Below are 14,176 nucleotides of genomic sequence, written 5' to 3' on the forward strand. Positions count from 1 at the left end.
CAGAGTGCCTCCTGCTCCTTCCTCCCTCCAGAAGCCATCACAGGGCCTTTGAGGAGCTGTGAGGCTCCTTTTTCCCAGGGCCAGGGTGGTTCCTGCTCCTTCCTGTCCCTAGAAGCCATCATGGAGCCTGGGAGGAGTTGTGATGCTCCTTTGTCCCCTCCAGGTCCCCAAGAAGCCATGGTGGAGCCTTTGAGGAGCTGTGATGCTCCTTTCCCCCAGGGCTGCAGGGGTCCTGCTCCTTTCCCCCAGGGCTGCAGGGGTCCTGCTCCTTTCACCTATGGCTGAAGGGTTCCTCCTCCTTCGGCACCCAGCCATGGATGTCACCAAAACCGATACCTCCTCCCCTGCCTCCGCCAAGGGCAAGGGCAGCTTGTGCTGACTTCCCACTTTCCTTTCCCCTTCCCCCCGTGCAGCCGGATCCCGGCGGCACCTCCAGCCTCCTGCCAAAACCCCCTCCCCACCCCCTGCTGGGGGCGGCAGGCCCCCCTCGGGCTGCTCCGCAGGCGGCTTTGGGGGCTCCCGTGTCAGCCGCTGGGTGCCCCGGGGCCGGGACTGGCTGGGAGCCCGCGGGGGAGGTTACGGCAGCGCCGAGTCCCGCGGCGGCCGTCCCCCACCCCCGGCGGCGCCGAGCCCTCCGCCGGCCCCGTGCAGCGGCGGCGGTGTCTGTCGCGACAGTGGCGATGATCGCAGTGTCCATCCCCGCGGCGGAGCCCCCGGCGGCGGCGCGCAGCCCTGACAGGGCGCACACGGTGAGGGGCGGCCGGGGGGCTGCGGGGCAATGGGGGTCGTGTCCTTCTACCCCGGGGGGGTGGAGGTCCCCCAAGTGTCCCCAGCGGGGGTCCCTACCACATTCCCTTGCCTGTCCCCAGGGGTCCCTGCTGCCTGGGGGGAACTTTTAAAGGGGTGGGAAGTGTGGGGGGCCCGTGTCCGCCCCGGGATGCCTTCACTGCCCCGGGGGTTGGAAGTCCCCAGGCTCCCCCCAGGGTCACCGTTTGACCCAGGGGTGGTTATCCTTTCCTGCCCCGGGCGTTGGAGGTCCTCAGATTCCCCCGGGGCCGGGGGGTGCCTCTGGCCTCTTTCTGCCCCAGGGATGGAGGTCCTCAAGTGTCCCCTGCATAGGGGGTGTCCCCCCCTGCCCAGGCTGCCCCTCCTCCCCCGGTGAGGGGAAGTGGAAGTCCAAAATTACCCCCAGGCAGTTCCCACCTGCCCTGCCTGTGCTGCGTGTGTCTGCCCCATGGGTTGGAGGTCCCCAGGAGACCCCTGCATGCCCCAGGAGCAGGAGGTCTCTGGCCTCAGGGGAAGTCCCTTCTGGAGGCTTCCTCTGCCCGTGGGGGCTGTCTGCTGCCCTGGGGGGTCCTTGTCTGCCCCAGGGTGCCACCATCCTTCTTAGGGGATGCTGGTCCCTGCCTGTGCCCAGGGCATCCTGCCGGGGCTGGGGGGCCCCCTGTGCCCTTCAAAGAGGGGGTGGGGGAGGATGGCCCTGCTCAGGGCATCCCCTCTGTCCCCAGGGGTAGGGGGTCCTTGTCGTCCCCAGGGGGTCCCAGCTGCCCCGGGGCTGGGAGGTGCTGGTTGCTGCAGGGCTCTGCTGGCTCCCTGGGAGTAGGGGGCAGGCAGAGGCAGGTGGGGCTCTTGGTGCAGGGGAGGTCCCTAACTGTCCTCCTATGTCCCTGCTGGGGGAGGCAGGGGACATGGAGAGGGTGTCTGACCCGGGGGGAGCTGGGAGGAGGCCACTCGACCCTTGAATGAGTGTGGGGGTGAGGGAGGGACGTGGAAGAGGATGGGGGGGGAGGTGGTGTCCCTGTCTGCCCCTGGGGTCCCATCTGTCCCAGGGTAACCCCCACCAGCCCCAGGGGTGGGTGGTGCCTCCACACTCCCCAGGGACCAAAGATGTCCCCCGGACTATCCACACCTGCTCTGTGGGCTCAGGGTGGGCGAGTTCCTGCCTGACTGAGGAGGGAAAGGGCCCCAGGGGTCCCTGCCTGCTCCCAGGGTGCCCACACCGGAGGAGGAGTGGGGGTGGGGTCTGGAGAAGGAGGTGGGGGTGGTCCTGGCTCCAGGTCCTCACCTGCCTTAGGGAAGGGCAATCTGTCTCCCTCTGCCCCAGAGGCTGGAGGCCCCCATGTGCCCCCCGGTGTCCCTACACACCCTAGGGGGGCTGAAGGACTCTGCTTGCCCCAGGGGCTCCCATCTGCCCCTGGTGCCCTGCCTGCTGCCAGGGTGACCCCCACGGGAGGTAGTGAGGGGGGGCAGGGTGTTGGTCCCTGTCTGTCCTGGAGGCTGGGGGTCTCTGCCTGTCCTGGGGAGAGCTGGGGTAGGGGGTGTGGGGGTCCTCAGCTGTGCTCTCCAGGTTGTGGGAGGCTCCTTTCTGCCCTGTATGGAAGATGAGGCTGGGGAGGGAGAGATGAGGCTGGGGGGATGTGAGATGAGGCTGGGGAGGGAGAGATGAGGCTGGGGGGATGTGAGATGAGGCTGGGGAGGGAGAGATGAGGCTGGGGAGGGAGAGATGAGGCTGGGGGGATGTGAGATGAGGCTGGGGAGGGAGAGATGAGGCTGGGGAGGGAGAGATGAGGCTGGGGGGATGTGAGATGAGGCTGGGGAGGGAGAGATGAGGCTGGGGGGATGTGGGATGAGGCTGGGGAGGGAGAGATGAGGCTGGGGAGGGAGAGATGAGGCTGGGGGGGATGTGGGATGAGGCTGGGGAGGGAGAGATGAGGCTGGGGAGGGAGAGATGAGGCTGGGGGGATGTGGGATGAGGCTGGGGATGCGGGAGGTGAGGCTGGGGAGGCTGAGGCTGCTGCTGGGGCTGAGGCTGCTGGGGCTGAGGCTGCTGGGGAGGCTGAGGCTGCTGCTGGGGCTGAGGCTGCTGCTGGGGCTGGGGCTGCTGGGGCTGAGGCCGCTGCTGCAGGTGTTCCGTGTGGAGGTGCAGTGCGGGGGCCGCCGGCACACGGTGCTGAAGCGCTTCAGCGAGTTCCAGGCTCTGCACAAGCAGGTGAGGCCCGGGGGCAGGGGGCGTGGGGAGGGTAGGGGGCGTGGGGTGGGCAGGGCGGTGCCCGGGGGCAGGGCGGTGCCTGGGGGCAGGGGGCGTGGGGAGGGTAGGGGGCGTGGGGAGGGCAGGGCGGTGCCCGGGGGCAGGGGGCGTGGGGAGGGCAGGGGGCGTGGGGTGGGCAGGGCGGTGCCCGGGGGCAGGGGGCGTGGGCAGGGCAGGGGGCGTGGGGAGGGCAGGGCGGCGCCCGGGGGCAGGGGGCGTGGGGAGGGTAGGGGGCGTGGGGTGGGCAGGGCGGTGCCCGGGCACATCCCCTGTGCTCTGTGCCCCCCACCCCCGTCCCGCCCCCAGATCAAGAAGCTCTGCAAGGTTCCTGACTTCCCCCCGCGCCGCATCCCCAACTGGATGCCCAAGGCCCTGGAGCAGCGCCGGCAGGGGCTGGAGCTCTACATCCGAGTAAGGCCCTGGCCAGAGGTGGCTTTGGGGGGGGCTGGGGGTGTGTTTTGGGGTGCTCAGCCCAGCCCACCCCCGGGTGCGTGGCAGGGGATCCTGCACCACAACAAGGAGCTGCCCCAGGACGTGTTGGACTTCCTGAAGCTGCGCTGCTGCCAGCAGGACCCCAAGGCCAGCAGCCCCCCGTGAGTGGAGGTCACCCACATGGGGCTGGGATTGCCCCACCCCACCCCCCAGAGGCACACAGAGTGGGTTGGGTTGGAAGGGACCCCAGAGCTCAGCCAGCTCCAGCCCCTGCCAGGGGCAGGGACACCTCCCACCAGCACAGGCTGCTCTGAGGTCTCACTCCTGTTGCGGTCCCCAAAAAGTGGAGCTGGGGACAGTGGGGCCAGGCAGGGTGCTGGCACAGGTCTGGGTGTCCCAGGGCCCGCAGGATGCTTGCCTGGGCCCTGAGGTGCCCTGTGCCCCAGCAGTGCCAGCTGCCTGCCCTCCCAGCGCCCTGTCATCGGCTTCTGCTCCGATCCCTACACGCAGGCTCCGGGCACCGGTAAGGAGCGGCCCCGGGGGTGCCCCCAGCCTCCCGGGGCCCAGGCTCTGCTCCCAGCCCATCCCCCACACTGTGCCTCCTTTGCTCGCAGCGCTGCTCCCGGACACGGTGCTCAGAGGGGTGCTGCAGGGCCTCTACGCCCCCGGCCCGGCGGCGCCCCCAGCCCCCGGCCCCCCGCCCCGCCCCCAGCCGCCGGGGCAGCGGTGGTGAGCAGGCAGGAGCCAGAGAGGGACTCGCTGCCGCCGCGGGACGGGGCCGGGCAACGCCGGCAGGAGCCTCAGCCGCTCACCCCCCACCCCCCAGGCGCCTTGGGCAGCTCTGCTGTGCCAGGGCTGCGGTGGCAGCCGGTGGAGCCCCAACCGTGCTGGAAAACCTCTCAGCCCCTGGGCTTCAGGGCAATAAATCACTTGGGCTTGGCCTGCAGGAGAGGGAGTGCTGCACCCCACAGCCCAGGGCAACACCCCCTGGCACGGGTGGTGACTCACCAGCGGGCAGGGGTGACCCTGGGACCAGTGCTGCTCAGTACCCTCATGGATGGCACAGAGAGTGGCTGCCTGCACCCCCAGCAAGCTTGCAGGTGACACCAAGCTGAGTGGAGAAGGTGCCACAGCTGAGGGACAGGATCCATCCAGAGGGACCAGGCCAAGCTGAAGAAGTGAGCCCAGGTGAAGCCCAGGTTCAACAAGCTGAAGGGCAAGGCCTTGCACCTGGGTCTGACCCACCCCTGCTGTGAAGCCAGGCTGGGGATGCAGCTCTGAGGACTTGGGGGGTGCAAAGCTGGAGAGGAGCTGGCACTGAGCACTGCCAGCCCAGAGCCAGCCCTGTCCTGGGCTGATCCCCAGCACCCTGGGCAGCAGGGGTAGGGGCCTCTGCTGTGACCTCCCTGCAGTGCTGGGGCAGCTCTGGAGCCCTCAGCACAGACAGGGACCTGGTAGAGGGCCAGAGGAGGCCACAGCAGGGCTGGAAGCCCTCTGCTGTGAGGCCAGGCTGAGAGTTGGGGTGGTTCAGCCTGGAGAAGGCTCCAGGGAGACCTTGTGGTGGCCTTTGAGTGCTTCAAGAGGTGATCAGAGAGCTGGGGACAGCCTTTGAGCAGGGCCTGTGATGAGAAGGCAAGGGAGGGATGGTTTACTGGAGAGAAGGGAGAAATGTTTGTCACTGAGGGTGCTGAGAGCCTGCCCCAGGCTGCCCAGAGAGCTGGGAGCTGCCCCATGGCAGGTCAGGAGAAGGTGGACAGGGAGGCAGCAATGGGCACTGGCAGCCCAGAAGGCCAAGGGCAGCTAAGGCCTTCTGGGCTGCCAGTGCCCATTGCCAGAGGTGGAGAGAGAGGATCCTGCCCCTCTGCCCTGCTCTGGGGGTTGGGCTGAATGCCTTCTACCCACTTGAAGCCCTTGATGAAACCCAGGGCCAGCTATGGCAGCTACCTGGCTCCCTGCCCGCTTGCTGGGTTGGGGGGGGGAGGGGGGTGGAGGCTGCAGGCAGCGCCCCGAGGCAGCAGCGCAGGCCCTTTACAAAAGGCATTGGTCTCCTTTATTGGTGCCCGTGCTCCGTACAAAAGGCAGAGGCAGCGCCGCCAGGCCCCGCCCTGCCCCGCCCCAGGAGGGCGGTGGTGGGGCGGGGAGGCTCCGCCGCCGCCCGGCCCCCGGGGGAGGCTGCGAGGGGCGGCGCCGGGCCCGCAGTGCCGAGCCCCCGGGGCGGGGGTCACTCCTTGGCGATGGCGAAAGGCTTCTCCACCTCGATGGTGCCGCAGTCGGTGACGGTGACGTCCTTCAGCGGCTTGTCCCTGCTGTCCGTCTTGGTGCTCTCCACCTTCCGCACCACCTCCTGGGGAGCGCAGGGGGGCGTCAGGGACAGCTCTGCCCTGCCCGGCGCCTGCTAACCCCCTGCTCAGCCCCCAGCTAACCCCCTGCTCAGCCCCCTGCTGCTCAGCCCCCTGCTAACCCTGCGGCTCAGCCCCCTGCTACCCTCCCTGCTCAGCCCCCTGCTAACCCCCGTGCTAACCCCCCTGCTAACCCCCTGCTCAGCCCCCAGCTAACCCCCCTGCTCAGCACCCTGCTAACACCCCTGCTAACCCTGCGGCTCAGCCCCCTGCTAACCCCGCTGCTCAGCACCCAGCTCAGCCTCCTGCTCAGCCCCCTGCTAACCCCCTGCTAACCCCCAGCTCAGCCCCCTGCTAACCCCCCAGCTCAGCCCCCTGCTAACCCCACTGCTAACCCCCCTGCTAACCCCGCTGCTCAGCCCCCCTGCTCAGCCCCCCTGCTAACCCCCCTGCTCAGCCCCCTGCTAAGCCCCCTGCTCAGCCTCCTGCTCACCCCCCTGCTCACCCTGCTGCTCAGCCCCCTGCCAACCCCCCTGCTCAGCCCCCTGCCAACCCCCCTGCTCAGCCCCCAGCTAACCCCACTGCTCACCCCCCTGCTCAGCCCCCAGCTCAGCCCCCTGCCCATCCCCCAGCTCCCCGCCCAGCTGCCCGGCCGCGGCAGTGCTCACCATGCCCTCCAGCACTTTGCCGAACACCACGTGCTTGCCGTCCAGCCAGGGGGTCTTGACGGTGGTGATGAAGAACTGGGAGCCGTTGGTGTCCTTGCCGGCGTTGGCCATGCTGACCCAGCCCGGGCCGTAGTGCTTCAGCTTGAAGTTCTCGTCCGGGAACCGCTCCCCGTAGATGCTCTTGCCTGGGGGGAGGGAGAGGCCTGGAGCCTGAGGGCCACCTCATTGCCCTGGGGAGACCTTGGCTGAGTGTTTGACAAGGTCCTGTGCTGGCTGGGCTTGAAGCTCAGCTGCTGGGGGGTGCTAGCTGTGTCCTGGCCAACGTGGCCATTGTGGTCCCTGCTCCTCCAGGCAGAGCAGGAGTGTGTCCAGCTCTGCACCTGCTGTGGAGAAGTCCTTCTGCCCTCAGGCTGAGCCCTGGGGAGACCTTGGCCTGAGTGTCTGCAGCGCTGCTGCTGTGCTGCAGGGCTGTGCTGCAGGAGCAGCCACCCTGGCAGCTTCTCACCTGGCTGCTGTGGAGCCGAGTCCCAGCCCCACTGCCCTGCTCCAGCATCCCCCAGGCACTGCCTGCTGGGGAGATGTTCTGAAGCCCTTCTGGGGCTCTGTGTGACCTCTGGTGGCCTGGGCAGCCCCCAGGCTGAGGGGTTGAGCTGAGTGCTGCTGCTGAAGCTGTGCAGGCTGAGTGCCCAGGGGCTGGAGCCAGGCTCTGCTGGGGGATGCCCAAGGGGCAGTGCTGGAAGCTGAGGGAGAGGAAGTGCCATGGGAACAGGAGGGAGAAATATTTTCCCTGTGAGTGTGACAGAGCCCTGGAGCAGGCTGCCCAGGGGGGCTGTGGAGTCTCCCTCTCTGAAGATACTCAAACCCTGCCTGATGTGTTCCTGTGTGATCCTGCAGGGGTTGGACTGGATGAGCTCCAGAGGTCTCTTCCAGCCCCTAACATCACACAGCTGGCAGGGCTGGAAGGGACCCCCAAGGCTCAGCCAGCTCCAAGCCCCCTGCCATGGGCAGGGACACCTCACACCACAGCAGGCTGCTCACAGCCACATCCAGCCTGGCTGCAAACACCTCCAGGCAGGAGGCTGCCACCTCTTCCACCTCTGGATCCTCTCCTTCCACCTCTGGCAATGGGCACTGGCAGCCCAGAAGGCCAAGGGCAGCTCAGCTGCCCTTGGCCTTCTGGGCTGCCAGTGCCCATTGCTGCCTTCCTGTCCCAAGCCTGATTCCTGCCCCCCTCAGAGGTGTCCCAGACCCCTATCCCTCCCTGACACCCTCCTGCAGCTCCTGGAAGGCCACCAGAAGCTCTCCTGGGAGCCTTCTCCTCTCCAGCCTGCACAACCCCAACTCTCTCAGGCTGTCTGCAGAGCAGAGCAGCTCCAGCCCTCTGCTCCTCCTCCTGGCCCTTCTCTGGACACCTTCCAGCCCCTCCAGAGCCTTCCTGGCCCAGAGGCTCCAGAGCTGGCCCCAGAGCTGCAGCTGTGGTCTCAGCAGAGTGGAGCAGAGGGGCAGAATCCCCTCCCTGCCCTGCTGGCCACACTTCTCTGGCTGCAGCCCAGGCTCTGCTTGGCTCTCTGGGCTGCAAGTGCTCCCTGCTGGCTCCTGTAGAGCTTCTCCTCCCCCAGCACCCCCAAGGCCTTTGCTCCAGGGCAGCTCTCCAGCCAGTCCCTGCCCAGCCTATACAACATTCTGTGACTGTGATAAGGCCAAGCTTCTCTCAGGGAAATGCAGCAGGTGATGCTGCTGGCTCACTCCACTGGCTTGGGGTGAATAAGCACCTCCAGAGCAGAGACTCCATGAGCTACCTGCAACCTGAAGGAGAGCTAAAAGCCACCTCCCACCTAGAGCTGGGCAGAAGGCTGTGAGAGTAGACCTGGTACAGCTTAAGAGCCCCAGTGGCAATGTCATGAAGGGCAGCAGTGTTTGCTGAGTGCTGCTAGAAGGTCTGAACTTGGCTGCCAGGACAGCAGCAAGGATGTCTGACACTGCCAGCAGCCTCTGCAGAGTGGAGTTCTGCTAGGATGGAGCTCCAGGTCCACCCCAGGCACAGGGCAGGCACTGAAGGGCTGGAGAAGATCCAGAGAAGGGCAGCAGAGCTGGGGAAGGGTCTGGAGAAGAGGGCTGGGGAGGAGCAGCTGAGGGAGCTGGGGGGGGTTGGCGTGGAGCAGAGGAGGCTGAGGGAGACCTCATTGCTCTCTGCAGCTCCCTGAGAGGAGGCTGCAGCCAGGTTTGTCTCTTCTCCCAAGGAACAAGTGATAGAAGACCCAAATGACCTCAAGTTGCCCCAGGGAAGGTTTAGGTTGGACAGAAGGAACAATTTCTTCCCCTAAAGGGGTCATCCAAGCCCTGGAGCAGGCTGCCCAGGGCAGTGGTGGAGTCCCCATCCCTGGAGGGGTTTAAAAGCGGCAGAGATGTGGTGCTGAGGGCCGTGGTTTAGTACCAGACTCGGCAGAACTACACAAGGGTTGGACCTGATGATCTGAGAGGTCTCTTCCAACCAAACCAAACCCTTTTCATTCTGTGTTTCAGGTACCAGCCAGCCAAGCCTGACCACACTCAGTCCTCCCCATAACCAAGCTCTGCTTTGAGGCCAGGACTCTGTGTGCCCTCTCATGCCACAAGCTGCACAGTGGTGCCCAGGGCAAGCCAGGCAGTGGCTGGCAGCATGGGCAGGGCCTCACTTCACCAGAGCAGCTGGCTCCTCCAGCTGGTGCGGGCCAAATTACCTCCAGTGCCATCACCACGAGTGAAGTCTCCTCCCTGGATCATGAAGTCCTTGATCACACGGTGGAATTTGCTGCCCTTGAAGCCAAATCCTTTCTGGGATTGGGGGTGGAGAACACAGGAGTGAGGCAAAAGGACAGGAGCAGAGCTCCCTCCCCCGAGCTCTGCCTCGGGGCAGCGAGCAGGAGCAGCTCAGTGAGGCCAAGCTGAGCGGCCCCTGCCTCCTCACCTCTCCAGTGGCCAAAGCCATGAAGTTCTCCACTGTCTTGGGCACTGTCTTGCCGAAGAGCCCAATGACCACTCGGCCCACATCCTCCTCCCCGATCCGCAGGTCGAAGAACACCTTCGGGGGGGCGCGGGGGGAGTGCAGACAGCTTAGGGGGGCATCATGAGAGCCAAGACCACCCTGCTGGCCCAACCCATTCCCTTCAACCCTCCCAAGTCCAGCCAGGCCTGGCCGCCCTGGACCAGGCCTCCTCCACCTCTCCAGCTGCTGCCTCAGCACCGAACCCCATCTGGCTTCTCCTCACCCCAGCCCCCACTCATCCCAAGGCTTCACCCCGCGCCCACCTCTCTGCCCCTTGCAGGCCCCCTCAACCTGGGCTCCGCTCATGCCAGGCCTTTAGCCCAGCCCCGCTCCCTCTCGGCGCAGCTCCCACCGCGTTCTAGCCCTCCCAGGTGCCCCCAACCCCCCCCGGGCCCCCTCACCCCGGGCCGAGATCTCCAGGGCCCCGGCGGGCTTCTCCTCACCCCAGGCACAGCCCGAACCGCATCCGAGCTCTGCCCCACCCCCAGGCCCTCCTCCCCCCCCGGACACCCCCGCCCCCAGCCTCACTCCCAGGCCTCCCTCGTCCCCTCCGGGCCCTCCTCAGCCCAGGCCTCCCCTCACCCACGGCCTTCATCCTCGGCCTCCCAAGCCCCATCCGGGCTCTTTTCAGCCCCGATCCCCCTCGGCCCGGCCCCAGGCCGCTCCTCACTCCAGGCTTCCCCCGCCCAGGCCTTCGCCGCCGCGTCCCGTCCCGACCTTGGCGGTGACCTTGGGTCCCTTCTTGCGCTCGTCGGCCCGCGACGCGGCGGGCAGCAGGAGCAGGAGGGCAGCGCCCAGCGCCGCCGCCGCCACCAGCACCTTCATCCTGCGCCGCTCGCAGCCCGGCCACAGCGCCCGCCGCACCGCCTGCATCCGGCCCCGCCCGCCGCCGCCCCCCGCCGCGCAGTGGTACGCGCCGCGCCGCCCGCCCCGCCCCGCCTGCCGCCCGGCCGCGACCAACGCGCCCCTGGAGCAGGGGGGGAAGGCCGCGGCGGGGGCGGTGCCGGCGGCGGGCGCCGGGCGGCTGCCACGTTGCCCCTCGCTCGGCCGGCCGCCGTCAATCAGGGGGAGCTGCTGTGCTGTGATTGGCTCCCGGGGGCATGGGGGCGGGGCGGGCGCGCTCTGGTGGCGGGAGGCGGCTGGGGGGAGTCGGAGTCGGAGTCGGGCGGGCAGGGCACAGGGAACGGAGCCGTTCGGGGCTCGTCCTGCTCCGGGCCCGGGGGCGAGGAGGGCGCCGCAGTGCCCTCGGTACCGCCCTTCACCGCTGCGAAGATGTAGCCTGTTTCCGAGGCACCCCCCGGGAGGGGACAGCTTGGCCTCCTCCTGCCCGGGCATGGCGGCGGCGTGGGCGAGGCTGTGTGGAACGGTCACGAAACAAGCCCCAGAGTTTGGCTTGCAAGACAGCCGCAGACCGCTGACCCGGCACTGCCAGGGCATCTCTGAGCACCGCAGCTCCACGGCTTTGAAACCCCTCCAGGGATGGGGACTCTGCCACTGCCCCGGGCTGGGCCTTGGCAATGCTTTTGGGGTAGAAATTGTTCCTCGTGGCCAACCTGAACCTCCCCAGCTGCAACTTGAGGCCATTTCCCCTCCTCCTACCACTCGTTCCTTGGGTGATGGGACCGACCTGGCTCCAGCCTCTTCCAGGGAGCTGTGGAGAGCAGTGAGGTCTCCCCTCTCAACCTCCTCCAGACTAAATAGCCGCAGGTCCCTCAGCTGCTCCTCATCAGACTTGTGCTCCAGACCCTCCACCAGCTTCATTGTCCTTCTCTGGACCTGCTCCAGACCCCCAATGTTCTTGTAGTGAGGGACCCAAAACCAGAGTGGATCTCAGTAGTCTTTGCCTGGCACCCAAACCTGTACAGAAACCTCCTGGGGCAGATTCCTGTCTCCAGGGCCAGGCAAAGAAAGCAAGCTCGAGGTTTCTCTTCCTTCTCAGAGCACAAGTGTCCCAAGATTATTTGTTGGGGAGCAGAAAATGAAAGCTCATGCTTAAAAATACTCTTTTCACAAGGTGAGAACATGGAAAGAGGAGAAGGGTCCCAGCATGGATCCCAGCATCAAACAGTTCCTCCACTCTGTGCAAGATCCTGGTGAGTGGGCAGAGTAAGGCAGCTCTTGAGGCACCAGTGGCTGGGGGCTGTGTCTCCACCACCTTCCTCTAGTGGTTCCTTCATCTAGAGCTGAAACCTCCCTGCTGGGGGAAGGGACACTTGATGCCTACAGCAGCAGCTGCAGTTTCTGCTCTAGGGACCGTGCAGCAGCATGTTTTGGGGTGGTTCACATCTTTGTGCTCCAGGCAGTCAATGGTTTAGCCTTTCTGCCACCCAGGGTGCTTGATGTGGGAACATACAAAGCCCAGGGAGAAACTGGTGCCTCCATGCAGGCTTGTAGGGATAGGATGAGAGGGAATGGATTGAAACTTGAGGGGAGGCTGAGACTGGAGGGAAGGAAGAGATTCTTAGCAGTGGGGGGAGGAGACACTGGCACAGACACTGTCCCTGGGAGACCCAGCCAGGGGGTGGAGTCCCCATCCCTGGAGGTGTTCAAGAGGAGATTGGATGTGGCACTTGGTGCCATGGTTTAGTCATGAGGTCTGTGGTGACAGGTTGGACTCGGTGATCTTTGAGGTCTCTTCCAACCTTGGTGATACTGTGCCAGCACCCTGCCTGCTGCCTCTGTCCCCAGCTCCACTTTATGGGGACCTTAACAGGGGTGAGGCCTTCTAGTGGCCTTCCAGTGCCTGAAGTGGCTCCAGGAGAGCTGGGGAGGGACTTTGGACAAGGGCTGGGGGTTGCAAGGCTGAGGGACAATGACTTTGAGCTGGGAGAGGGGAGACTGAGAGTGAGAGGAGGAATTGTTGTGAGTGAGGGTGGGGAGAGACTGGCACAGGTTGCCCAGGGAGGCTGTGGCTGCCTCCTGCCTGGAGGTGTTTCAGGCCAGGCTGGATGAGGCCCTGAGCAGCCTGTGCTGGTGGGAGGTGTCCCTGCCCATGGCAGGGGCTGGAGCTGGCTGAGCTCTGGGGTCCCTTCCAGCCCAACCCACTCTGTGAATCTGTGCCTCTGCCAAGCCCTGTGGGGCTGAGCCATCCATGGCTGTAAAGCACAAAGTGCTGAGGAGGTCTTGTGGGGACCTCACACTCTGCATTGTCCCTCCCCAGGAGAGCCCAGAGCTGCGTGCAGGAGAGGAGAGCTCCTACGAGAGCCGCAGAGGCTGAGCAGAGGAGCACGGCAGGTCACAAACGCCTCTGTTCCTGGAGAACAATGCAGCAGTGCAATGTTTTATTGAAAAAAAAAATAAAATAATCATCATCATCATCCTCCTCCTCTCACTTGATACCTCAGAAGACTGCATGGCCCCGCTGCCGAGCCACGCCGTGGGACAGCCACCCCGGCGGGGCCAGCACGGAGCCGGCTGCTCCCCGCCCCGCAGCCCTCCCGGCGTGGGTTGCGCCTGAGGGGGGGTGGCCCAGGTCAGCTTTAATGCCCTGCATCCGACCGCGGCACGGCTGGCCCGCCCGGCTCGTGTGTCCCGGGCACCTCCAGGCTCCCCGGGGACGGCAGAGCTCCCTCAAGCACCGGACTTGCTGTTACCCTGCTTTTGGTCGTTGTGAAGTTAAAGCCACCTCATAGCTTTGCAGCCTTTGTTGGTTCGTTTTGCTCTGCCGACTCCCAACCTCCGATTCCAGTGCCAGAGGGCCTGGGACAAGTGAGCATTCCCAGCACGCTGTGGGGGCCAGGCCTCCCCCTCCCCACACATCACCACATCGGATCTCCAGAGAAAGAGAGCGAGAGAGCGGTGGTGGTCACCCTGAACACGAGCTTCCAACCCAACCCCCTCCCCCCCCCGCCCCATAAAAACAAGGTCAAGGAAGTTTCTAAACAATCAAATACATTCACTTAGAAAACAAAACAAAACAAAAGAACCAACGAAAAAAAAAAAACAACCCAAAGGCAAAACAAAACCCGAAACAAAAACATTTAAGAACAACGAAACCTGTTGAGATGGCCCTGTGCCCCCCCCGCCCTCCCTCGCCCTGCACACACTCACGTAGGCTGTGACTGCAGCTGCCCCTCCGGCGGAGGCAGCCGGGAATGACCGAACGCGGCAGGAGATGCAGAAGGAATCGAGTTCTGGTGACAGGCACTTAGTGGGGGCTCGGGAGGGCAGCGACAGAAGGGTCGGAGGGCCCGGCTCTGCCTGCAGCGGGCAGGACCGCTCCTGCGAGAGCGCCTGAGCCCTTTTCCTCCCCCTCCCAAGACACCAAACCGTGGTTTCCTATAGCAGAGAGGGAGACGACCGCCTGCGACAGAGACCCCGGCTGGGCTTCTGGGAGCCGCAGGCAGCGGAGGAGCTGGGAGAGAGAAGGGTGGAACGCGGCCACCGTCCCTGTGCTGGCAGGCGCTGCAGCCCGGGGGGCGGCTTGGGGGGCGGTGCAGAAGGGGCGGCAGGGTGCGGCGGGTCCCGGCGGGCTCCGTGCTGCCAGCCGCCTCCGGCGGGATAAGGCATGGAGAGAACGCGGCGGCGAGGAGCCCTGAGGGCATCCGGCCCGGGGGCGAGGCTTTGCTGCCCCAGCACCGCACCAGCGTCTGCCTGCTGTAGGGATGCGCCGAGAGCGAGCCCGTAAGCCTCCTGCCATGGGATGATCCTCTGCCTGCTCCTGCCCAGCCAGGGGAACCAACCT

General features: G+C 65.8%; 2 protein-coding genes across 2 annotated transcripts; one reads left to right on the forward strand and one right to left on the reverse strand.

The window, feature by feature from the left end:
• The first annotated feature begins 667 nt into the window (after nucleotides 1-667).
• SNX22 (sorting nexin 22) lies at nucleotides 668-4,193 on the forward strand. Its single transcript, XM_054168775.1, has 6 exons — nucleotides 668-749; nucleotides 2,906-2,989; nucleotides 3,335-3,439; nucleotides 3,527-3,621; nucleotides 3,910-3,983; nucleotides 4,075-4,193. Exons 1-6 carry the CDS (start codon nucleotides 681-683, stop codon nucleotides 4,191-4,193), a joined length of 546 nt encoding a protein of 181 aa, XP_054024750.1. The 5' UTR covers nucleotides 668-680.
• A 1,424-nt stretch (nucleotides 4,194-5,617) lies between these two features.
• PPIB (peptidylprolyl isomerase B) lies at nucleotides 5,618-10,394 on the reverse strand. The gene is made up of 5 exons (XM_054169006.1): nucleotides 10,210-10,394; nucleotides 9,415-9,528; nucleotides 9,188-9,281; nucleotides 6,468-6,652; nucleotides 5,618-5,804 (listed from the first exon to the last, which is right to left on the reverse strand). The coding sequence occupies exons 1-5, from the start codon at nucleotides 10,363-10,365 to the stop codon at nucleotides 5,682-5,684; spliced, it is 672 nt and encodes a 223-aa protein (XP_054024981.1). The 5' UTR covers nucleotides 10,366-10,394; the 3' UTR covers nucleotides 5,618-5,681.
• Nucleotides 10,395-14,176: the final 3,782 nt, after the last annotated feature.

Source organism: Dryobates pubescens, chromosome 17, assembly GCF_014839835.1.
Source record: "Dryobates pubescens isolate bDryPub1 chromosome 17, bDryPub1.pri, whole genome shotgun sequence".
NCBI classification, from domain to species: domain Eukaryota; kingdom Metazoa; phylum Chordata; class Aves; order Piciformes; family Picidae; genus Dryobates; species Dryobates pubescens.

Excerpts from the sequence above, each read along its gene's own strand:
- PPIB (XM_054169006.1), bottom strand. The coding sequence starts at position 10,365 with ATGCAGGCGGTGCGGCGGGCGCTGTGGCCGGGCTGCGAGCGGCGCAGG. Across the intron at positions 9,529-10,209 it reads GACCCAAGGTCACCGCCAAG|GTGTTCTTCGACCTGCGGAT; the intron begins GTCGGGACGGGA and ends GCCCCCCCGAAG. Across the intron at positions 9,282-9,414 it reads TGGCTTTGGCCACTGGAGAG|AAAGGATTTGGCTTCAAGGG; the intron begins GTGAGGAGGCAG and ends CCCCAATCCCAG.
- SNX22 (XM_054168775.1), top strand. The coding sequence starts at position 681 with ATGATCGCAGTGTCCATCCCCGCGGCGGAGCCCCCGGCGGCGGCGCGC. Across the intron at positions 2,990-3,334 it reads TCCAGGCTCTGCACAAGCAG|ATCAAGAAGCTCTGCAAGGT; the intron begins GTGAGGCCCGGG and ends TCCCGCCCCCAG. Across the intron at positions 3,984-4,074 it reads CACGCAGGCTCCGGGCACCG|CGCTGCTCCCGGACACGGTG; the intron begins GTAAGGAGCGGC and ends CTTTGCTCGCAG.